The following is a 24980-nucleotide window of genomic DNA, read 5'->3' as shown; positions in this document are numbered from 1 at the left end:
GTACTTATGCACAAGTTTCTGCAACAGATGTATCAGCTATGGTTTACCAACATCCTGGCCTCCCATGTCTCCCAACTTGAATCCTTTGGATATTTTTGTTTGGGGATATTTTAAATGTTTTGTGTGTTCCAGACCTGTTGATAATGTTAACGAATTCCGGGAATGCATTGCCAATAGTTGTCAATGCATTAAAGACACAGCAAGGATATTTGAATGTGCAAGACTGTCTATGAGAAAATGTGCTTACGCCTGCCTTATCATGAACAGTAGTCATTATTGAGCTTATGTTATAATGCTGTCTTCCTCCAGTGCATATTAGATGTTGTATTACCCCAGAGCAACTGTACTGACGAGAAATAAGAAGACCCCGTAGAGTTCGGAAACGGCTGATTCTAGATCTATGTTTATTAGGAAGTTTTGCCTTGTTTCATTGTCCTCTACTTACCCCTGCATTTTGTACCTATAATAATTGTGAAACACACTGTATACTTTCATGGGTTTTGAGCACGACGTGAAGCTTGCTGGGAAAGCCAAGCTTCGAGATAGAAAGTTACACTCACGTCTTCTTGTTACAGTTGTGTCATGAGGAACTTACAACTTATCAAGAAAAGATTCCAAAAATATTGTCGCAAGTTATTCTACGTCAAATTTTTCCTGGGCCTCACCTATTCTTAAAGGTATTGATTTGTCACAGATGTGGACTGTTTCTCCAGTTTGGTCCATTCGTACTGACATGACGTGAATGTGTTCTGTACACCATCGTCTTAACCCTTTTGCGAGGCCTTGTCCTACTATCGTCAGTATGTAGTTTGGTGCATGTACAGAACCTCAAAGACAGACGAAAGCTGAACTGATATTTTCGTTCTATCCATACCATTTATATCATTTCTGTCTAACTTTATGCATGCAGTAATTTACAAGCAACTGTGCCCTTATTGTTAGGAATTTCACAATGCTTTTGTAATATTCTCCTGTCACACAAAGTGGATTTACAAATCTTCTTACATTCCTTTAGCCTGTAATTACTTCCCTCTCCTAATTGTCGTGTACCGTATTAGTTTTCTGGTCTGACTCACGAGACACCCACAGTGTCTGGATAACATAATATATACAGGGCGAGTCACGAAGATCGTGCAATACACTAGGAACTGATTTCTTATATCATTGTCATGAAAAAGTTTCATATAAACATATGTCATACTTTTTTAAATAGACTAAGTTACATGCTTCTGAAAATTGAACATGAAAATGGAAGTTATGAAGGTATAAGCATTAAAGTAATCTAAGAAAATGGATGTATTATAAATAGGGAAAGAAAGTTCATGCCCTAAAAACGTGAAGAATATGTCTGTGGCCGGGAGGAAAAAGGTCTTAAGTAAAAATTTTATACTTTTCAGGAGAGCAGTAGAAAGATTGAAATTGGTGTCAATTATAGAGTTTTTTTAATTAAAAGGTTTTTCCTGGATATTATTTGTTTATATTGCTTCTAAAATAGATAATGTTGCTCATTTAACAATTTTCTTGATTATTTCCAAAAATAGCCGCACTTAAGCCCTTTTAAGACTACAGCCCAAACTGAGAAGAAGGGAGTATTTAAATATAAGACCTTTTTCATGTCAAAATAAACGGGAAATGTAAATTATTAGGAATGAAAAATAGGTCTTAAACAAAATAGGACTGTTTACCTAAAGTTTTAAAAGGAAAGGGCATCAGTATGTGATAAAATAGCTAAAATACAAGTTAGACCTTTTTAATAAGGAAGCATGGAAAGTAAACATGTGACGTTTGTAAGGAATAAAGTATTAAATATTCTTCAGTCCTTTATTCTGTGCGTGCTCGATTCAAAAAGTACTTGGGACATTTGGTAACACACTATAAATCCAGTCAGGAGTTTTGACTTTAACCGTTTTACCAGATTGTAGAGAATTGTTTCTGCTTTCATAATATATAAAAATCTCATTTTCACAAAATATTGACTTAAGACCTTTTTCCTCCCGGCCACAGATGTATGTATTTATGCCGTAAAAATAGATAAATATGCTACAAAATATGCATTATCAGTCTGAGATTATTTTAACTGAATAATAAGGTATAGGTAACTTATGTTTAGTCTATGGATTTTGAAGTGCTTGCCTCATTGCTGAATGCTCCATTTATGCTGTTACAGTTCACAACTAAGGAGTGACATATGTTTTCTGCTGTCATTCTTCGCCTGTTGTCTCTCAGCATAGCTTTGTAGCGCGAAAAACTTCGTTCTACGTCACAAGAAGTAAGAGGGTTTTGCACAAAAGCTGTGAGCTGTTCTATAGAAAATTTTGTTGTTTTTTTGGAGTGTTTTTCCTTCGAGAATATCTTGAATTTCTTTAAGTTGATAATAGTCAGGGTTTTTGGAAAGAATATATTTTGCTGTTTTCTAGTTCACTTTATCTCCTATATTTCTTGGAACTGATGTTAAACTGGATATTGTTCTATCGAAATCTGCTGAAGACTGCAGTAAAGAAATACCAATTACTAACTTCAGAGGCTCCCTATGAGGCCATTATCGTTACATTCAAAATTCATAAACATAAACTAGTCGTCTTTACGAGGTTACACACTTTTAAAAATGAGGGAAAGACAAATAAACTTACATAATATTATGCAGTTTTCCTGCATAAATGTTAAAATATGATTATTTTATAAATAAAGGCAAAATATGCACTTTTATGCACAATAAAAGTAATATCATTGTATTCAGAAATTTGTGATTCATGTAGATAATCTTTCAGCATATTCACACAACGATAGAGAACAAATATACAAATGCATGAACTTCCTTTCCCTAATTATAAATGTATTAAAGTACATTAATATTATTACTCCCCAGAAAAATTTCTATTAAAACTGGTTTTCGAGAACCTCACCTTCTACAGCAATACACGTAGTCATCTGAGAGCGAATGCACTGTATCATTCATTCATTCATTCATTCAGTGTTCTTCCCAAATTCTGGTCTTTCACTCCAAACCTATCATTTTCCAATCTTTCCTATTTTCTGCCTTCGTCTTTGTCTCCTCATATGATCCATATATCTTAATGTCTGTTATCTGATATCTTATTCTGCCTCAAACTCTTCTCCCGTTCACCATTCCTACCAATGCATTCTTCAGTAGGCAGTTTCTTCTCAGCCAGTGGCCCAACCAATACCGGTACCTTTTCCTCTTCCTGATCAGCTTCAGAATCATTCTTTCTTCACCCACTCTTTCCAACACAGCTTCAGTTTTTACTCTGTCTGTCCACTTCACACATTCCATTCTTCTCCATATCCACATTTCAAAAGCTTCTATTCGCTTCGTCGTAATGTGTATACTAGTAATAAATCAAACAAAATGGTGAACAATGGATTCAATTCGTAGTTCGTTGTGAATTTTTATGTAATACTCTGTGCATTGTTTCAAGCAGTGTGAGTTATTTACAGTACAGTATAATTCTAAATAATGCTCAAGTGAAGTTCACGAGAATCTGTGTTACAGAAGCAACAACCTTAATCATTTCTGAAACTATTCAAAATCGGACACACACACGCGCACGCACACACACATACACACACACACACTATATATTATGAATCTTTTCTTCACAATGATATCAGGAACGAATTCCTTCTTTATTTTTTCCTCTAGACCAGTATATAGTCTCATTTCTGAAACTATTCAAAATCGGACACACACACACACACACACACACACACACACACACATTATATATTATGAATCTTTTCTTCACAATGATATCAGGAACGAATTCCTTCTTTGTTTTTTCCTCTAGACCAGTATATAGTCTCTTGTGTGAGATGGTCATATTAGTACGAATTACCTTCTTGTAATTATTTATTCAGGTACTTTCATATTCCACCACTAGTTAAAGCGTGTACTCGACTAAGCAACTTCATTACTGAATATCCCTTTATGTACCGGTATTATTTTATCGTTATGTGTTTGCTTGGTCACTGCATACCAGGATTTAAGATCTCCATAATTTTTATAATGTAGGACCCTGCTATTCCGAACCCTGTTAATCCGACATTCAGGATAATCTGAACATGTCAAGAGAGAGAGAGAGAGAGAGAGAGAGAGAGAGAGCAGGAAGGAAGGAAGAATAAGAGTATTTGAACTGAAACCCAATTTAATGCTATAGTATTTAGAAACTAAAAATGTGTAATATACAGTACCGGTACAACTAACTTTATCACTAATGAATGAATGAATTCTTGTTTTTTATACTACAAAGCGTTCCAGCGTTAAGTACCAGTTTATTCGTTGGCTTCTAGGTGGAGGCGATGGTTGAGCAACTGCCGGGCGGCCATTTCCCCCTTTCTCGGCATTCAATACCTCACATAATATTTCAATGACTAGTCAGTCTGAGATTGAAATACGTAGAGAGGAGTCATGTTGTCTTGTGTCATGCTGCTCATTTAGTTACCACATGAAGAGATGAGATATGGTGAGATATTCTGTGCTTGGACGTACAGTAGTGGCAAAAAGAACCGGACCGACCCTTGTAGCTGATTTCAGAGCCTTGTTCACTCCAGAGCACGATAGACTGGTAACTAAGACTTACGTGGTTCAAATCCTGCCTGGGAAGGAAACTTTTTTTTGTTCCTTAATCAAATTTATTCCCAATACTTTTCGATTGCAGCGATATTTTACTACTTAATTAACCTATTATTCCCAGAACATGAATTTTACCAGCAATCGAAAAGAATTTGGAATAAATTTGAATAAGGAACAAAAAAAGTTTCCTTCCCAGGCAGGATTCGAACCACGCAAGTCTTAGTTACCAGTCTGTCGTGCTCTGGAGTGAACAAGGCTCTGAAATCAGCTACAAGGGTCAGTCCGGTTTTTTTTTGTCACTACTATACATATGTTGTGAAATCTTATACTGGTACGAAAAAAAAATCGTATGGCAAAACAAGGCGAAATTTATAAATCGTTTTCCAGGTCACCCAGTTCCCATCAGAAGGGCAAGGAAACAATCTGTGAAAAAGTTTATTGAAACAAGTTGTGTAAGTGACAGAAAAAAATAACTACATCTCTTGTGCGTACATGAGGTGAATACAAAATTCTGTAATTAATATGTATGTATGTATTGCGAGTATTTTACGGCTGTCGCCGTCTCCCGCTTCTCAACTTCCAGGTACTCCGGTTTTGCCAATCGCTCATTTGTAGACCCCTGCAGACCATATCCTCCTGAACCTCCATGCTCCATTTTTTCATTGGCCTTCCTCTTCTCTTTTTTTCCGGGGGAGTCCAGTCGAATACCTTATTAGGCCAGCAGTCAGCTGACATTCTCTGGAGATACCCATACCATATCAGGCATTTAGTTTCCACTGATTGTAAGATATCTCCTGATACCTGCATTATATTACGGACATCCTGATTCCTAATGTGGTCCATCTTCGAAATTTGACAACTACGGTGCCAGTAATCCATTTCTAAAGCCAACAATTTCTTCTTCATCTGCAATTAATATATTTATGTGAAATATAACATATTATGGTTAGTAAGTATGCATGTAAGTTGTAATTTGGTGAAACACTGTGAGATTAAGGACCCTATGGCCAGCAGTCACTCAAGCACCATGATGCCCAGTGGCTGAAGAATAAACTGGTACTTATCGCTGCAGTGCTCTGTAATATGATAACCTGTCAGCTTCTTCTGACGAAGAGCAGATAACCTTAATGACGTGGCAATGTTTTGTCAACACTTCATAAACTTCGAACTGAACAAAGTGGTAGACAGTGAAGGATGGGGAGGGGATAAGGTGTGGTTTCCCTACTTGCATTTCTGTCCCCCACTTAATCCGAAATGTCAGCAATCCAAACAGGCCTCAGTCCCAATTAGTTCGGACTAGCAGAGCTCTGCTGTGTTTGTTTAACTTATCTCATTTCCGATATTTATCATCTATTACATTTGCTAAGGTAATAACTCTTTGTGACGATGACTTGTCCTTGGCTTGAGGGTAAGAAGACTTTTGTTTCTTGATACAATTCTCCTTTCTTTAACCGAAGCTTTACAATGTTCGTTTAATGATAGGATTGCAATCATTTATTGCCTTTGAGTTTCTCAAATTCATATACTTCAGTATGCATTAGTAAGAACAAATTTTTATCACTTATCTCAAGTACATTATTCTCAGTTAGTTGCGTTTCTTTATTTGCTTCAGTTTTCATTTCTCTTTAATATCAGCTATCGCATTTTTTTTAATTTTATTGTATCGTCAGTAGCAGTGTTATTTCAGGTGGAATTTATTTATTATGGGCACCTGCCCCTATGATAATCCCATCATTATGGTAACCTTTGTTCACTATATTATCAGTATAGCTTTGTTTCAATGTTGGGTACAACGAGAATAATCTCACAATAAAAGTCACTATTACTATGTATAACTAAGTCCATAAGACTGTGGGTGACCAGGGTAGTGTAGCTCCTTCGGATAGATGGTGCCTTGGTGAGTCGTGGAATCAACTGCGACATGTTCTTCTGGTTGAGGATGCAGCAGATTCAGGCACATGAATTGTGAACAGATGCCATCGATCTGTGGAGGCCACAGAGCAACATCACAGGCAGGCGTAGGATCAGGTTTCCAGTCCTGACTGGATGCTGTGGCTGAATCGATACGATGACACCATGCAGTGAATCATGTGCTTGAAGAGTGATCCTTAATGGATTTCAAAAATCATTCCAACATAAGAAGGTTGAACAATAGGCCTAAGGCTGTTGTGCTTGCCTGCGGACCTTCCTCCAAGGAAAAAAAGTCCATAAATTAAATCAATTCCAAAAATTAATATTCTTGCAATACCCAGAAGTTGAAAAAAGAAGTAATTGCTAAAACATAACAGTTTATTTACCTGTGTCGAGTTCATGTGCTGGTATGAACCAAGTACTCTTAAAATACTGGGAGATGTAGTCTGCAATCAACTGCCACACAGCAGACCTACATGTGCTTTCATGCTGGCAATGCAAGCGTCTCATTCTTTTAATACAACACAACAGCAAACGATTTCTTAACAAGCTACTAAAACAGAATTTTGTGATGTACTTCAACTAAGCAAGTAGATGCTGAAAGTGTCAGCCATCTTGTTTCAGATATTTTTGGCACCATCTGATGGAACTAAGTATCACTCTTGCATACATCTCTAGCAAGCACATTATTTAGAACACTCAAAATCTGTCCTTCATTCTAGAATCATCAGGTCGTATCTGCATCAGAGTAATTTTATATACAGAGGGTGCCAAAAAAATGTATACACTCTTTCAATGATTACAATGTTAAGAATTATTATGATACAGAAAAGTTTCAAAATTAAAAATAATGTGAACTAATGTAGAAACCAGTCATTTATTGAAAGTGTTCAAATTGTTGGCCATTGTGGTCCAGGCACAGCTGATAACGCTGAACAATGGAATCCAAAACGTTCCTAAACATTTCAATTGGTATTTGGGAACATTCTCTTTCAATGACTGCTCTCAACTCATCGATTGTACCTGGTTTTGTGCTATAAACATGTGCTTGATATGTCCCCACAGAAAACAATCCATCGGAGTCAAATCCAGTAAGCAAGGGGAGTACTCATTACTACCTCTTCGTCCTATCCATCTGTTCTGCAGGTCGCTGTTAAGATAGGCCCTCATGTCGCATGGTAGTGGGGAGGTGCTCCATCCTGCTGGAAGTACCATTCTTCATTCCTAAACATCTCTTCGATGCATGGCATGGCAGATTCCTTTAGCAAGTTGAGGTAAATTGCACCAGTCACGGTACCACCAAAAAAGAAAGATCCAATTAAACCAAATGCTGACAAACAACACCACACTGTAACTCCTTGTAAGTTCACATGGTGTTCCACTATCACATGAGGATTGTTAGATGCACAGTAGGTGCAATTGTGACGATTAATTAAGCCATTTAACTTAAACGTGGCCTCATCACGCCAAACAATCTTGTACGGAAATTGATTGTCCTACGCACATTTTGCTTGGTACCACTCACAAAATTCAATTCTTCGGTCATGATCATCTTCATTGAGAGCGTGGACTAATCAAACTTATCCATTGAGCACGCTTCAAAATGCGATGGACACTCGATTTTGAAAGTTCTGTCTCACAAGCCGCTTGCTGAACAGATTTTCTAGGAGATTGCTGAAACCTTTCGATGACTTCTCTTTCTCTTGTGGGGCTGGTGGATGTTCGTGGTCTTCTGGAATTGTTCTTATGGATATTCAGAACAGTTCCTTCATCTTCAAACTTATCTCGCAAACGAGCAAAATTGTGAATCACGCTGGTGAATCTCATTGAAACTCCATTCTAAACTGTCTTTGAACTTCACTTATGTTCTCAGTCTTCCAGTAGCACTTTAGAATGAATTTTCTTTCCTCAAAGTTTAGTCTGACTTCAGCCTTTATTTTAAACAGTCACACTTGAAAAAATAAAAAAAAAGTGAGTTAGTTATGAGCTATTAAAGAGTGTATACATTTTTTTGGCACCCTCTGTATTTTTAACTTCTTGTAGTCTTTCTCGTAGAACTAAACACCCATTTGATGCGAGATGCGGAGAAGTGATTTGGTAGGGCAATTTTACAGTTGAAAGCCAGTGTTATCGAAAGTGTCTTTGGTTAGTAGACATACGGTACTCTTTGCTTTTGTTTAGATTTCTCGTCCTTAACACTTTCCTTTCCATCTCCTGCAATTTATTCACAAAGTTGTATACCATTACTATGTAACAGTGTGGACCCTAATGCTAGGGAATTGAATTCTGAACCATCTTTCAACTTAACTTGCTGTCTCCAGTAACACAATGAACCATACACGAAAACACTTTGTGAAATGGAATACTTAAATTGAGCCATCTAACTCTGTTCAAAATTCACCTGAGCACAATGAAAAGCTATAAACACATCTTGATCTCTTGAACTCTGTGTGTGTGTATAGGCCAGACTTGTCCCAGTCTACTGTCATCAACGCCAATGTAATATGGTTGTCATATGCCAGCTGGATCATTCAGTCTATCTCGTAGTAATTATTGCAATGTACCGAAGTACATATGATATTTCCGTGCTGAAATTCTGCGTTATCATATGTTGAAGGATAGGTGGAGCGGAGAAAAATTCTCTCCAGCACCAGGATCTAAACCCGGGATTTTAGCTCTACATGCTGATGCTCTATCTACTAAGCCACACCGGATTCTAATTCCGATGCCGGATCGAATTCTCTCAGTTTAAGCTCCACCTATAAAGGGAAACTAAGAGGTGGAGCTTAAACTGAGAGGATTCGATCCAGCATCGGAATTAGAATCCGGTGTGGCTTAGTGGATAGAGCAGGCATCGTCAACCGACTGCACAGTCGTGCTAGCAGGAGCTGCACAGTGCACAAGTCTACACGTGAATCAGTCCCTGTCCAGGATCAGGGAAGAGATGATAGCTGAAACCGAATCAGTGGCAATCTACCAGTACAGTCATTCAAGAGTTGTCCGCATCCCTTATACTCTTAAAGCCTATTGGTTATGCACCATTCCATGTGTTTCTATTTGAAACATACGTAATAAAATTTATCCTAGAACTTAAAAGAATTTAAAACATGGAATCATTAATTTTTTTCTGGTAAATTAGTAAACAAACCGAGTACATTAAATATGTTGAAATCAGCCAAATAACACACTGAGTTTAACGACCCATTTTGTTCCTAAAACTAGAAACAGTTTCTTCAATTATTAACATAAATTATTCTTTCTTTCAACAACCATAAACTAAATTATTACATGAAAATAAAGGCCACAAATATAAACTAATAAAAATTAATAAACTATGTTCAATACTTATTCTCCATCAAACTGCAGTCTATATAAGAACATTGTTTTCCTGTACAGTATACCTAACAAACATTTTTTCTTTCTAGAAACATAGTAAATGTCAAATGAGCTTATTAAACCTCTTTAAGATAACAAATTGCAAAAATTAGTTACTTTAGTACCGATAGAGTTAGGGAAAGAATGTTTAATATTTAGTTGATTATTATTATTATTATTTACTTACTTACTTATTTACTTACTTACTTACTTACTTACTTACTTACTTATTTACTTACTGGCTTTTAAGGAACCCGGAGGTTCATTGCCGCCCTCACGTAAGCCCACCATTGGTCCCTATCCTGAGCAAGATTAATCCAGTCTCTATCATCACATCCCACCTCCCACAAATCGATTTTAATATTATCTTCCCATCTACGTCTTGGCCTCCCCAAAGGTCTTTTTCCCTCCGGCCTCCCAACTAACACTATATACATTTCTGGATTATTATTATTATTATTATTATTATTATTATTATTATTATTATTATTATTAATATAATACAAATTAGTTATTAGTCATTTTTGGATGAGAGTGGTTCGTTCTTCTCTCTTATATTTTTCATAATCATTTGAGTGATAGGATGAATAATATTGTTGTGAGTTGAAATTCCTTCTGTTATTCAGAACTTTACCACAAAACCAAACACGTGGGCACTACCAACTTTTCAACAAATAGAAATGACTCTTCCCATAATAACAAATTCAATGGCGTGGATGATCTATTGTACATCACTTCTTCTGACATTTCTGGTCCTCCACTGTGAACTACAGAGAACGAACTGTGTCCGTGCGCCTGCTCAGACATCGCTACACAGCAGGCGAGACGCTGCACGTAACTAGTGCCACGGTCAGTTGAGGACACCTGGGATAGAGCGTCAGCACGTAGAGCTGAAAACTCTTGTTCGAATCCCGGTGCCAGAGAGAATTTTTCTCCACTCCACCGATCCTTCATCGTATTTCATAGTAAGATTTTTGTAATACACGCAGATAATTTCATCATAAAATTCCTAAAAATATATGAACAGTTATCATAAGCATGACTTCTCATAATAATAAACATTTCTTCGTGTTTTCTGTGTGCTGTTCTGGTCTGTAGGATATTCTCCCTTTATAAGCACTTTTATGTTATGTTTTATCATTGCAATTACAACATTTCTTTTATGTTATGTATGTGCACTCAGGTGTTTCATGTGTCCTGACACCTAGTAGCGCACCTGAAATAATACACAGTTTTGATGATGTTATAGTATGCCAGTGTATCCGATAAACAGTATGGTTTGTAAATTATTGCTAGTATTGTGAACAGTAATTATAAGAGATAAGATACTGAATTACTTAATTATTTATTGCCAGAATTAAATACATTATGAATACTTGTACAACCATGTAAGCTGAACCAGAAAACTGGCAACCACAGTTGTCATTTCCTCTGGGTCTTTGTGTGTTATGGCAGTCGGTCGAATAGTTCATGGTGATTGCCTTTGAAATCCTGAGTGAAATGAAATGCAAAGGGACAGAATGACCCTCATGAGACTGGTTTTAACATAGTGTCCTAAGAGGAAGCACCGAGATTTCAATTTTACATTGTGATTAACTGATTAGAAATGCATAGTCAGATTTTCGTAGGTCTCTACATCAGAATATTAAGTTCGCATTGGTAGAATTTCAACATTTCCTCATGGCACACCTTGTGTAATTTATGCTTGAATTCTTTTCTTATTGTGATGAAGTATTTGAGCAAAACTTATACTTTTGTGCAGTATTTTTCATTTTACAGAAACCATGAAAAATTTATGTTTATTCACCAATAATGCCTATATTGTGAGCACATTAATTAGAAAAGGGGCCACTAGTGTAGCTCGGTTGGTTAAGGTGTTTGTCTGTTGATCCGGAGTTGCGCTTGGGCACGGGTTCGATTCCCGCTCAGGTTGATTACCTGGTTGGGTTTTTTCCGAGGTTTTCCCCAACCGTAAGGGAAATGTCAGATAATCTGTGGCGAATCCTCGGCCTCATCTCGCTATCATCAATCTCATTGACGCTAAATAACCTCGTAGTTGATACAGCGTCGTTAAATAACCAAGTAAAAAAAAATTAGAGAAGGTTTAATTAAATAGTGCAATATATTGATGTGCTCAACCAGTGCATAAACTTGCGTGACTTAATTTACAAGAACGGACGCAAAATTGTGTGCACTAATTGTTTGTAGTAGTATTTCAAACTTATATCCACCAAAAGCAAAGGAAAAAAGATTCACCTTGGTGTGACACATTATTGTTTTATTGAGAGTGTAAAGCAGGCCATAAGTGCGGAAAGAGGGGGCAATAGTGGAGAAAAAACTGTCTATAATCTGAGGAAATGGTGTATCAGTGGGTTGAAATAATAGCAGGTTTAGTTATGTAATGAATAAATGGAAGTGAACTGTTGTACTTTTTTCAGTGTTAAATAGTGGTATAAATAAAGTGAAATCAATGTTGCTAAGGTACGAGCACTAATGTGTTGTGTAAGAAGTGTTTAGACAGCGAACATAATACTAGGTTAAGTTTTTAGTGAAATAGTCAACAAGGGTTAGGTCTTATATATTAAATAAGTTATATGTATTGTTATTTACAAGAAGAAAGTATTAAGTTAGTTCTGAGAAAGTAGGGAATGAAGTTGAAGTTAGGAATGGTTTTTAAGTGAAATGAGAATAAGAGAAGGAAAGTAGAATAATAGTGGATAAATTAGAAAGATTGTCAAGTGAAAGACATTGTAAGATCAGACTTCAAGTGTCAAAATACGTGTGTGTTTGAAGTTGTAAATAGTGCAAGTAATGGAATGCTGGCCCGAATACAGAAATGTGAAGGGCCAGCAGGACCGAATATGTTGAGAAATATTATATAAATCATTATTGTTTTGTTTCAACGATGTCTCTCATCAGGTGAAACATCGACGACCCCCTTGAGTCCCAGCAGCCCAGCTGATGAGAGTTCTAGTGAGATGAGTGGTCGTCCCAACAAGCCACGGCTCCAGCGCTCAAAAGCACAGAGTAGGAAGACCTTCAGACTACGCAAAAGCAGGAAAAGTCATATTGAGGTAAGAGAGGAGTTCTGTAATTTTCTCAAGTCTTTATTTCATGTTCAGTGTCGGATGAAGGGTTGGTCTTGTGTCGGTAAGTAAGATCAAGGTGCTTTTACACAACACGAAAGAAAATCAAACATACTGATCTCCAGGTGTCCCACATCAAAGTGGAGCCTTCAGAGCCACCTTCTGTCGATGAGGGACAGCAACAACAAGTGGAGAAGCCGCCTCAGCCACAACAGGTGCCGGCAACTACTGCTGCTCCTGCAAGTGGAACAGTCAGCTTGTCCACCATGGTGGCTCGTTCACGACGGCTATCAGTTCGTCAGTCAACGAGATCTTCAGATAATACTCGCTCGTCAACTGCTGATGCCTCCTGGGATGAGGTACGTAAATTTTCCTTAAAGAGTGTCTTTATTATTCTAGAAACACTCATCATACACCTGTTTTCACCTCGTAATTCTTTAATGTAATCATAATGAATAACCCAAAATTAATATCAGAAATCTCAACTATTCTGCATCCATTTTCAGGGTAACTGAAAGATTGTATTCATATAGACATTTTGTCATAAGCACAATAATGCACATATGCCTATCCATATACAAGGTAATAATAATAATAATAATAATAATAATAATAATAATAATAATAATAATAATAATAATAATAATGTTTTATTTTCGCTGGCAGAGTTAAGGCCATAAGGCCTTCTCTTCCACTCAACCAGCCTTAATCAATACAATACATATTTAAATTACAAATATTTACACTACACTTAAAAGGTTCTCCAGCAATATTCTTCAGTTTTAACGACTAGTAGACTACATATTTATTTAAATTTAGATAAACGTATAAGGTAAAGTAGTAACTTAATTTATGAGCTAATTTAATTCAATCAATTATAATTAATTTAATATTTGAGATAGCTAGTAAAATGATGAAAATTAATTTAATATAAGCTTACTAGGACTATGTTACAGGGAGAAAAAAAATATATAAATCTAAAATATATTTCTATAATGAGAATATTAATGTAATTGCCATTAGAGGTTTTGTAAATCTATTTAGAGAAATTAATGATAATAATAAGAATGGACAGATGTTAGTTACATTATAAGTAACAAATATTAATCAGCAATTAATCTGTTAAGTAAGAATTTATGTAATTTTGACCTAAATGAAGTTATTGTCCAACAACCCCTTACATCACCAGGAAGCGAGTTCCAATTTCTAGCAACCGAAACTGTATAAGATGAAGAATATAAAGATGTCTTGTGGTAGGGTATAATGAGTAAATTGTTATGTTGAGATCTTGTACTTAGCTGATGATATGCGGATAAATTTTGAAAACGAGAAGCCCAATAAATTGGGGTAGCGGTGCGCAGAATTTGAAATAAGAGAACAAGAGAATGCAGGGCTCGTCGATCGCTTAGCCTTAGCCAAGACAGAGTTTGGAAAGACGGGGAAATATGATCATACTTACGAATATTACAAATATTCCACAAATACAAGGTGGAAGTGATATAACCCTGTGTATTCAAAGGAAGGATGATTACATGAAAATAAACAAAAAACGTATTATACATTTTGAGATTAAGTGTATAGTTAATTCAATAATTGCGTCGAAAGTTTAAACTTGCTGGCAACATCGCAATGCCCAAGATTCTGCACAGAGGCATTGAACTCGTCCAAAGTGAGATGTAAACAAAAGGCTATGTATTGCAAAATCAAGCGACTGCTTCGGTCTGGATATTTTTCGACCAAATTTAAAATCTCCTCTTCCCGTCAACAATTTCGTTAGTCGTTATCGACCCCGATTGCGAAATGTTGGAATTACGCTGTTCCTGTCATGGACCAGCTAGCAGACAGCTATGAATATCTCTGCACTGGGTAATGAATGCTATAGCCATGATGTCCCATGTTGGGCGAAGGCCTCCTATGCTGGGGTAGAACCAGAACCCCCTTTACAGGGGTGACTCATGGGTACTCGCTTGGTGAGACAATTCAGGTGAGTAGTAGTTACTGTCGTGGTATGGTTATTAACTCTGTTAAACTTTACTAGTGTCAGCACTTTGTTCTTTGGTCCTTTCATGCACTGTCCATGTATTACTGCCATCAGCCTAAGATTACTATTTACAATATTTTTAACTAGCACTTCCATGAACATTGACTTTACTATTTACACTGTTTTAAGTAGCACTTTTACAAACACTGACTTTACTATTTACATTATTTTAATTAGCACTTTCACAAACAATGACATTAATGTTTACAATATTTTGACATGTATGTTTGCTGTTTTCAACTAATACTTCCAAAATCACTGAGTTTACTACCTACAATATTTAATATCCTACCGGAAACCTTTCTGCATACACAAGTAGAATGGCACGTTAGTTGCAATAGAATGTCTATACAAACTTCACTTAAGATCGGAAGATCATGTAATACTGGGACAAGACGACCTTAACTACCACCAGATCGAATCCCTCTCCTCTAGTGTTTTTCCCTTTGTGACCTGACTCCAAGTTCGACATATATGTTGACATATATTAAGTCAACTGCCATTATATTTTCTCCTCTAATAATCATTGTTACATTAACATATATTCTGTAGGACCAAAAATTAATCTTTACGTAGATTCTTTGCCCAACAGTGCATATTACTGTGGAATCCCGGCCACCAAGTCACTCAGTTGAGTGCGCTCCTTGTATAATGGTAGTTGACTTAACAGTCTTACTAATAAATCGTGTATAGTTTTTATACGTGACTTATGCAAAGTTGAGACAGAAAACGTTACTAATAAACCGTGAATAAGCTATGGACGTATAAACAGGCTGTAACTATACAATGGGAATTGCTTTGCAGTAGTTATATACACGAAACCTCTTGTTTAAGCGTTGTATATAGCGAAAAAATGGCCGCCCCTCTAACAGCTGTTCATATCGACTGTCATTTTATGATGATGGTTACCTTGTAACCACAGAAGAACAAACCAAAGATCATAGAATTATTAGAATAATATTGCTGTAGCTTGTACTCTTTGACCAAAATGTAGTGAGGTAATCGATTAGAGCCAGTTGTACTATCGATATTTAACACGCCACACTAGAGCGCTCTACCGGATGCAATAGAGAACCTCAGTTATTCTATTACCTTTCGTAACGAAGTCGCTAGGAACAATAGACTGTGCCGGTAGCATTTCGCATTGTCTGCCAGTTGAGTTTGGGGCTTGCAGAGACACGATCTTGCTGTCGTAGAGAGTAGTTCATTAGTACGTCGTGTATACTTATATTAAGTATTTATTACAACGGTATATTAAACTAGCGCTATATTCTCAAAAGTTTATTTTCTTTATATTGTAACCATTATCGTAAATACATAATTAATAAGTGTTTCACAATTAATTCGTATTAGTGTAGTTTTTCCGGACACCGACCCCAGCGCCAACATGGATAACGTAATGGCTGACACTTTCCAACAAGGATTGAAAGAAACAAACAAGATCTACACAGATTTCCAGGAAAATTCAGCAATGGAGATACTCACTCTTCCTGTCGAGGCCAATCTAAATTCAGGTAACATGACTTACACTCTTGCTGTGGTAGACAATACATCGGAATATATGGTTCAAGCAACTCCAGAACCTGGAACATTTATATCATCGACTGGACAACTCTACACTATTCAACCCTATAAAAGAAATCATCCCAACGATGAAAATGACTACCAAACACCGAAAAAGACGGCAACACAACGAACCCAACCTACTTTCACAATTACCACATCAAACCAATATGAATCACTAACAGAAACAACACTAAATGCACCAGAATCACATAGCAAAATTTCTGACCAACAGACTACTGCTGCAACAAAGAAAACAAATATAAATCAACCAGGTCCATCTGGAGTTAAGGCCAAACCAAGCCATTCAACAACCACCACAGGCAAACCGTCTCCTATTGTACTCGTAACAAGAGTGCCTACAAAAGAACTTCACACCACCTTGGGAAATTTTATACAAAACATTGAGTTTCAATACACAAGACAAGGTTTGAAAATATTCATAAATACTCAACAGCACTACACAGCGATCATTCAATTACTAAACGACAAAAATTACCAATACTTTACATACGGTCAACAAGACAAACAGATCCACAAAGTCATGTTAAGGGGTTTACCCCCTACAATAGAGTCAGACGAAATCAAAGATGAGCTACTTGCACTGAACTATCCCATTACAAGCATCCGACAGCTTACTAAATCGATCAGAACAGACTCCCAACACGAATTGATCAAACTACCATTATGGGCTATCACTTACAAACATATTGACAACGTTCCTGATGTCAAAGGACTTCGTGGATTATTACATTATCGGGTTACCATAGAGGATTATATTGGAAAAACAGGACCAATTCAATGCTACCAATGCCAATCGTTTGGTCATAAAGCACAGTGGTGTACAGTAACTCCTCGATGTATGAAATGTGCAGGAAATCACTTTTCATACACTTGTACGAAACCAGCCAACATACCAGCGACATGCTGTAATTGCAATCAAGATCACCCCGCAAATTACTCCAAATGTCCGATTAAGGTGAAACTCACTGAAAACCATCTTATCAAAACGAATTCCCAGACTACCAACTCAATTCCACAAAAAAGTGACTTCCCACAACTACCTAAAACACATAAAACATTTGCATGGACACGTCCTTTGACAAACCAAAAACAGGAAGTAACTAATGATGCATCTACCAGTGAATTAATAAAAGATTTACTCAACATTCTTCAGGTAGTCAACATTAGAGAGCTCTTAAAAAATTAGCAAATCTGTTTATCCAACTCAAGATGACACCCAACGTCATAGATAAAAGCATAATTATCTGGAACTTTGTTTCTACGATACTCGACAAAATACTACCAACTGAATCCACAGAACAAAAACAACAGCCATAAATAGAATATACTATCATCGCACACAACCACTAAAAATTATGACATGGAATGCTAACAGTGTAAAACGTGACAAATATCTTTTACCTACGTTTCTTCAACAACATGACATTGATATACTATTGATCACAGAAACCCATTTAAAGCCCAATCAACGATTTCATATTTCGAAATATATAACATATCGGACGGACAGCCCAAATGCACCACATGGAGGAGTAGCTATACTCATAAAATCTGCAATTGTACATAGCTATGTCCATTCTCCCAATCTACAATATTTACTGGCTGTGCTTATATCAATCAACTCTGTAAATGAAAGAATAATAATTGGTTCCGTATATGCACCACCCAGTGTACCACTGACCGAACAAGATTTAACTGCCTTGTTAGAACAATATCCGTCGTTCATTATTGGAGGTGATTTCAATGCTAAACATATAAATTGGAACTGCAGATTAAACACTCAACGCGGGAAAACACTACACAAACATGCCAATGACCATGATTATAATATATACGGGCCATTAACTCCCACACACTATCCCCCACGCATCAACTGCCAACCTGATGTCTTAGATGTATTCCTACATAAATCTGATGCATCTATAAATTATATAACCACTATAAATGAATTAAACTCTGATCACAATCCGGTGCTAGCAATAGTTGATTTGAAACCACCTGAACTGCCATACAATGTGAGACCACCAACCACTGTCAACTGGAGAAAATATAGAAATATCCTTGAAAATTCTGTTCCAGGTAATGTAGAAATCAACACTGAGGAAGAACTAGAAACGGCATGTAAAACCTTAACTAATACCATCAGACAGGCACATATAACTTCGCAGGCAACAATAGCTAGTCGTAATATACCTTCAGAATTCCCGGAATTAATTGAACTATTGAGAAGAAAACGAAAGGCCAAACGTTAAAAAAATAAATTCCATCAAAGATGCGACATAGCACAATTTAATTTCCTAAAGAACTATATTCACAATAAATTATTAGACCTACGTATCGCAACTTTTGAACGAGATATCTCCATTGCTGAAAAAGACAATAAAATTTGGAACATAACTAAACGCCTAATTCATAATAGGAATTCCGATAATCATCCCATACTTGGACCAAATGGGCCAGTTTATTTACCAACAGAAAAAGCTGAAATAATTGCATCCACATATTTTCAACAGTTCCAAACATATCAAGATCATCCAAACTACACACAACAACACGCTCATATCCGACAAACAACAAGACAGTTCTTCCAAACCTATCCAAATGGGTTAATTGTGCACACCACACCTTCTGAAATTAGTAGATCTATCAAAAAAGCACCACAAAGAAGAACACCCGGATCCGATAAAATAACTTACCAATGCCTGAGAAACCTACCGAGAAACGCTCTGACTTACCTTATCAAAATATACAATAGTGCACTAAAACTCCAAACGTTCCCACAACTATGGAAGACTGCAAATATCATTTCAATTCCCAAACCCAGAAAAAATCCACAAATACCACAAAACAGAAGACCGATCAGTTTGCTTAGCACACTTGGAAAAATCTACGAAGGAGTGATATATAACAGACTATATCAACATCTACAGCGACATATACCCAATGAACAATTTGCATTTATGTCAGGACGAAGCACAACAACGCAACTTCTCCGCTTAACTGAAACAATCACCACTGCTTTCAACAACAAACAGTATGCTGCGATGATGTTACTTGATGTTAACAAAGCTTATGACACTGTATGGCATACAGGTCTATACTATAAACTGATTCAAGTTGGAACAAACCCAAAATTAATACGCCTTATTAAGTCATACCTTTCCAACAGAAAATTTCAAGTTTTACATCAAGGTGCCTCATCAACAAAGTATAACATATACGCAGGTTTGCCACAAAGATCCAAGCTATCACCTATACTTTATAACTTCTACTCAGCAGATATCCCTACACAACCATATATTCACACGTTTCAATATGCCGATGACACCGCATTTTTATCAACCGCAGAAAACCTACCATTTGCAATCAATAGACTACAAAACTTCTTAAATAATTATGAAACATGGACCTACAGATGGAAAATTAAAATCAATCCTCTTAAAAGCTCTGCAATCATTTTTCAAAAACGACAAGCCCAACCCAGGACCCGACTCAAATTATTCAATACATACATCAACTGGACCCCAAAAATCAGATATCTGGGAATAACTATGGACAAAACACTAATTTGGAACCTACATGTCACTCAGTTAACAGGAAAAGCCATGGGTAGATTTCTTCAATTATATCCACTATTTAAAACTCCAGCATTAAAACATAAAACTAAATTACATGTCTCTAAAGCCTTAATTCGAAGTATGATAACATACGCAGCACCAGCTTGGGCATATGCTAGCAAATCCGTCATGAACAAGATACAAGTTATCCAAAACAAAATATTGAGAACCATTCACAGCAGTGGATGGGGAACAAGTACACGACAACTTCATGATGACCTCCGAATAGAATATCTTTCCGAATATATACAAAAAATCACAAATAAACTCTATCACAAGGCAGCACTCAACAACAACAAACTAATAAATTCTCTTGGCAGATATGATATAAACAGGAAATACAAACATTGCCGACCCAAACAACTACTCGCATAAACTCAATCCATCGAAATGACATCCACAAGATTTATACTATACTCATTCAGAGCCACCTACCATAGTTGAAACAAATTTATATTCCGTTGGACGCATTCGTGTCGACGGAATTTAGATACCATGTGGATACCAAAGATTATAATATGCTACATAATTGAAGAGGAAGGGTTGATATCAACTGAAACTCTAACCAATCAACAAGATAGACGACTTGTGCGTAACGAAGTAATGACGAAACTATGACGTAGATGTGTAACAGTTATGCTGTTATACACGACATATGTAGTGATTATTAGTAAGGAATTTACACACGACTTATAAACGAGCTACTCATTGGATAAGTATAACAGAGTTAAACGTCTGTATATAGAGTTTTTATTAGTAAGACCGTTAATATATGTCAACATATATGTCGAACTTGGAGTCAGGCCACAAAGGGAAAAACACTAGAGGAGAGGGATTCGATCCGGTGCTGTGGATTGAACTTCGGCGTAGCTCAATGATTAGAGCACTTGGTATGTAGAACCAAAGACTCAGGGTTCGATCCCCTGTGCCAGAGCGAATTTTTCTCCTCTAATAATCATTGATGATATGTAGTATTCATCATACATGGCAGACATGACATGATGAATTTATCATCCTCCTGCGCCCTCAGCAGTCAAAAAACGAACCACACCACATCACTCAGCTCTCCTTTACTCACCTACATTTCCGATGTTGGACTAATACATGTATCACTAACATTACTCCCAGTGCAAAAAACAAACATGAGTGTACATCGATTATTGTGACATCCCCACACATATGTCAATATCGATAGTAAACAGCTGTTTATCAACTTCACATGCCTTCAGTTCTCTGCATGGTGACCTGTTTTCATTTGACTGTAACTAGTATAATTTTTTTATATGCCGTGTGTCTGTCGTGCCATTAGTTTGTAACAGTGCAGTAAGCTGACACAGCCTCCCTGTATAGTTTTCTCATTTTAAACGAATTTAACCAACACATGGATGACTTTTTAAATTATTTTTGACATAAACTTCGTCTAAAACCCTGAAGTACACTACTGTGACATCACAGCAGCTGTGATTCCGAATCAAAAAATGAACACAAGTCCAAGATAGTTACAGTTTATGAAACTTGATCCCTTAAAATTAATATAGGTAGTGTGAATTAATTATTTATGGCTACTGTTTGAGCATGGCTTCTGTCATCTTGCAGGTGTCACAGACGTCGAGCACATCGGGATATCGAGAATCATACAGTTTGCTCATGATGACGCTGGATGGACCTCCGACACCAACTGGGGTTGTGGCCACAACGTCGATAAACAATGAGCCACCACTTGCCTCACCTGATGCACACGATCTGCCCTCCACCAGTAGCGCCACAACCAACCAGATGGCAGCTGAAGGCAGCTCACCAGATTCCTCGATCAACAGTGGAGAAGACCTGGCTCTGCTGGAGCACTCAGCTCCACAGTCTTCATCACTGCACTCTCTCCTCATGGTGTTTGAGACTCAGGATGAAGACACCCTCATCTGATACCTTTGTCAGGTGTGGGTGCTTGCTCGTCTGTATTCCTTTGTTAATAGATACATATATATATTTTAAACACAAAAAATGTTGCTATTATTTTACAAGCAATTTATATTAAATTATATAAATACAGGTGGACATATCAAAATATTTAACTTTTTTGGATTTCATTACTGAAGAAGAAACCTATTATTATTATTATTATTATTATTATTATTATTATTATTATTATTATTATTATTATTATTATTATTGCAGTGTAGGCTTTCACGGCCTGAGTCTATAGATCTAGATTCATTTTCTGGGCTGAGAGGCCGTGGTCTGTTGGTTGGTTTTCTACCAGACGTTTCGTCTGCAACTGCGGCAGACATCTTCAGTGGATTGGTATCCGAGGTTTCCGAACGACCTTCCTGCCAACTAAGCAAATCCGAAGCATGCTGAGGTCATCCAAGGACAAATGAGATAAGCTGCTGTCCGCCGGAGTTTACAGGATTCCATGTTCGTGTGGGAAGGTCTACATCAGTACTACACAGTGGAGCGTCTGGACGAGATTGACAGAACACAAGAGGAATTACCACCTAGGCCAGATCGACAAATCGGCAGTGGCAGCACATGCCTATCAAGAGGGCGATCACAACATACGATTTGAGGACATGGATATCTTGAGCACGACGACACACTTCTTCCCCTGTCTACATAGAGAAGCAATCGAAATCTATAAACATGACAACAGCTTTAATCGAAAGGAAGAGGGCATAAAGCTAAACAAATGTTGGTACCCGGTCCTAAACAGAACAGATAAGCCACTACAACAGAAGGACGGAACCCAGAACAGGAGCAGCGAACAAAGCGGCACGGACCACAGCGACAACAGGCCTCGGCCTGCTAGTTGCACTATAAATACGCCTGCACAACCAGCCACAGGATCAGTTGCCTCAGGTATGCCGAGAAGAGTTTTGCAACCTCGGATACCAATCCACTGAAGATGTCTGCCGCAGTTGCAGATGAAACGTCTGGTAGAAAACCAACCAACAGACCACGGCCTCTCAGCCCGGAAAATGAATCTAGATTTGTTGTTATTATTATTATTATTATTATTATTATTATTATTATTATTATTATTATTATTATTATTATTATTATTATTACACTGGCCAACACACATTTTGGTGCCTCCAATGTCAGACCTGTTCCTGAGTATATTCAACTTGCTGATTCCAAAAATGGCACCAGTTTTTCCCTCTCAGGTCTGGTTCTTGAGATACAGCATAAATGCGAAGTTAGTTTATGGTACTGTTTTAATTAATCACTTTGTAGCATAAAAGAAACACATTAAAAATTACAATAAACGTGAAATACACTAAATCTACTTCTTTGAAACGAAAAGCACGAGTTTATGATACAAATATTCCAGTCATTCAACACAGAACAAGCTACTTTCGTAGTAACATTTCCGAGTGTGAGATCTGCCAGGACAATTCAGCATAATGTTCCAACAGTAATCTGCCATCATCTGTGCATCCCATCTTCCTTGGTATCTGCCTTCTATTGTTTTTTATATAGGGCCTATTGGTGAAATCTTTCACCTTGTTCTTCACTTAAATCACCTAGGTTCTCTGCAGACGATCTAAATGAATGTGCAGAAAATTGACTTTAATGCTCATTTTACATCCAAGCCTGTTGAAATGAAACAGCATATTCTCTACTAATTTAGTATAGTTGCCTGCCTTCTTGTTGACAACGAAGTTCTCACAAGAAGAACAAATGAAGATCAGGCACAAGATTAGATTTCATTAATTGATTCTATGAAATGTGGGTTATTTATGAGCTGCATGATCGTGGACCATTGAAAATTTCTGCCTCAGTTTTTCCGTGGTAAGTCCAGGTAATTTATGCGCTATGTATTCAAAACACGAACCATTTTTATTCACAGCCTTTAATTTATATTTTATATGTAATCGTGACAGAATAATTCTGTCAAAGATGCATTTATTACAATGTGTTCTCCAACCACAATATCTTCCCTTGGAGGCCAATCCTTTCTTATTCAATGCACATGTTTGGCCTTACTTTCCAAAGGCATAGAAAATAAGGATATTCTGTCTAGACACTTTGTTGATTAAGAAGAAAATGAACCATCTTCTAGTCTACACAGATGCTCCTGATATTTTATCTTTTCCAACACTAAAGAAAAGGCGTTGTACTCTTCTTTCATCGTGATAGAGTGACCGATTGGAATGGAGAGTATTTGTTGTCATTGTTTAAAAGAACACATTTCAAACTACGTTTTGAACTATCGATTAAAAGAAGCTATTCACTTGGGGTATATTCTGATACATCCATTTTCTTCAGAAGATCTCCGAAGTCGCTGTAGAATACTATGTTTTGTCTTCAGTAAAAAAGAAATGGAAGAAAATCTCTTTCTCTCCTTTGATAAAATATAATTTTTATTCCAGGCTGAAGTACACTATTTTCCTTTAGTCTGTAGTCGAGCAATTCAGAAGACTCCTAAGAAAGATTTAGTCCCTAATCAGGTCACTCAACTCGTTCTGGTCAAAGCATTCATATGTGAAGCTGTTTGAAAATCACTGTCGCTGTCACCACTGTCTTTACCTTGTGCTATATCAAACATTTAAGATCCATCCTCTGAGAGCTGTGGTAACTCATGGAAGGGTGGAATAGTAAAAGATGCGAGTACGGCACAGATCTCATAGCTAAAGGTAGATCAGGATATGATTATTTTAATTGATTTCTGTGATATTAGCAATAAAAAAATAAGCCATCAAAATGATTTTTTGGTTCCATGGAAACCAACCAGACATTATTACAGATAATTTATAGCAAAACAGAATTATTAT

General features: G+C 36.9%; 1 protein-coding gene across 3 annotated transcripts in view; it reads left to right on the top strand.

The window, feature by feature from the left end:
* LOC138708091 (protein unc-80 homolog) overlaps positions 1-23140 on the top strand; it is a 266651-nt gene extending 243511 nt beyond the window's left edge. For 2 of the 3 annotated variants that reach the window (XM_069838254.1, XM_069838256.1), the window contains 3 exons: positions 12797-12951; positions 13089-13322; positions 21805-23140. In XM_069838254.1, coding sequence (XP_069694355.1) covers positions 12797-12951; positions 13089-13322; positions 21805-22128 — 713 coding nt within the window. In that variant the 3' untranslated portion in view covers positions 22129-23140. Of the gene's footprint in view, positions 1-575; positions 678-12796; positions 12952-13088; positions 13323-21804 lie in introns of those variants that run through there. The other variant, XR_011334570.1, reaches the window with a different exon arrangement.
* Positions 23141-24980: the final 1840 nt, after the last annotated feature.

This window comes from Periplaneta americana, chromosome 10 (assembly GCF_040183065.1).
Source record: "Periplaneta americana isolate PAMFEO1 chromosome 10, P.americana_PAMFEO1_priV1, whole genome shotgun sequence".
Lineage (NCBI taxonomy): Eukaryota > Metazoa > Arthropoda > Insecta > Blattodea > Blattidae > Periplaneta > Periplaneta americana.
Note: the sequence above shows the minus strand (reverse complement) of the source record. Positions and strands in the feature narration are given on the sequence as shown.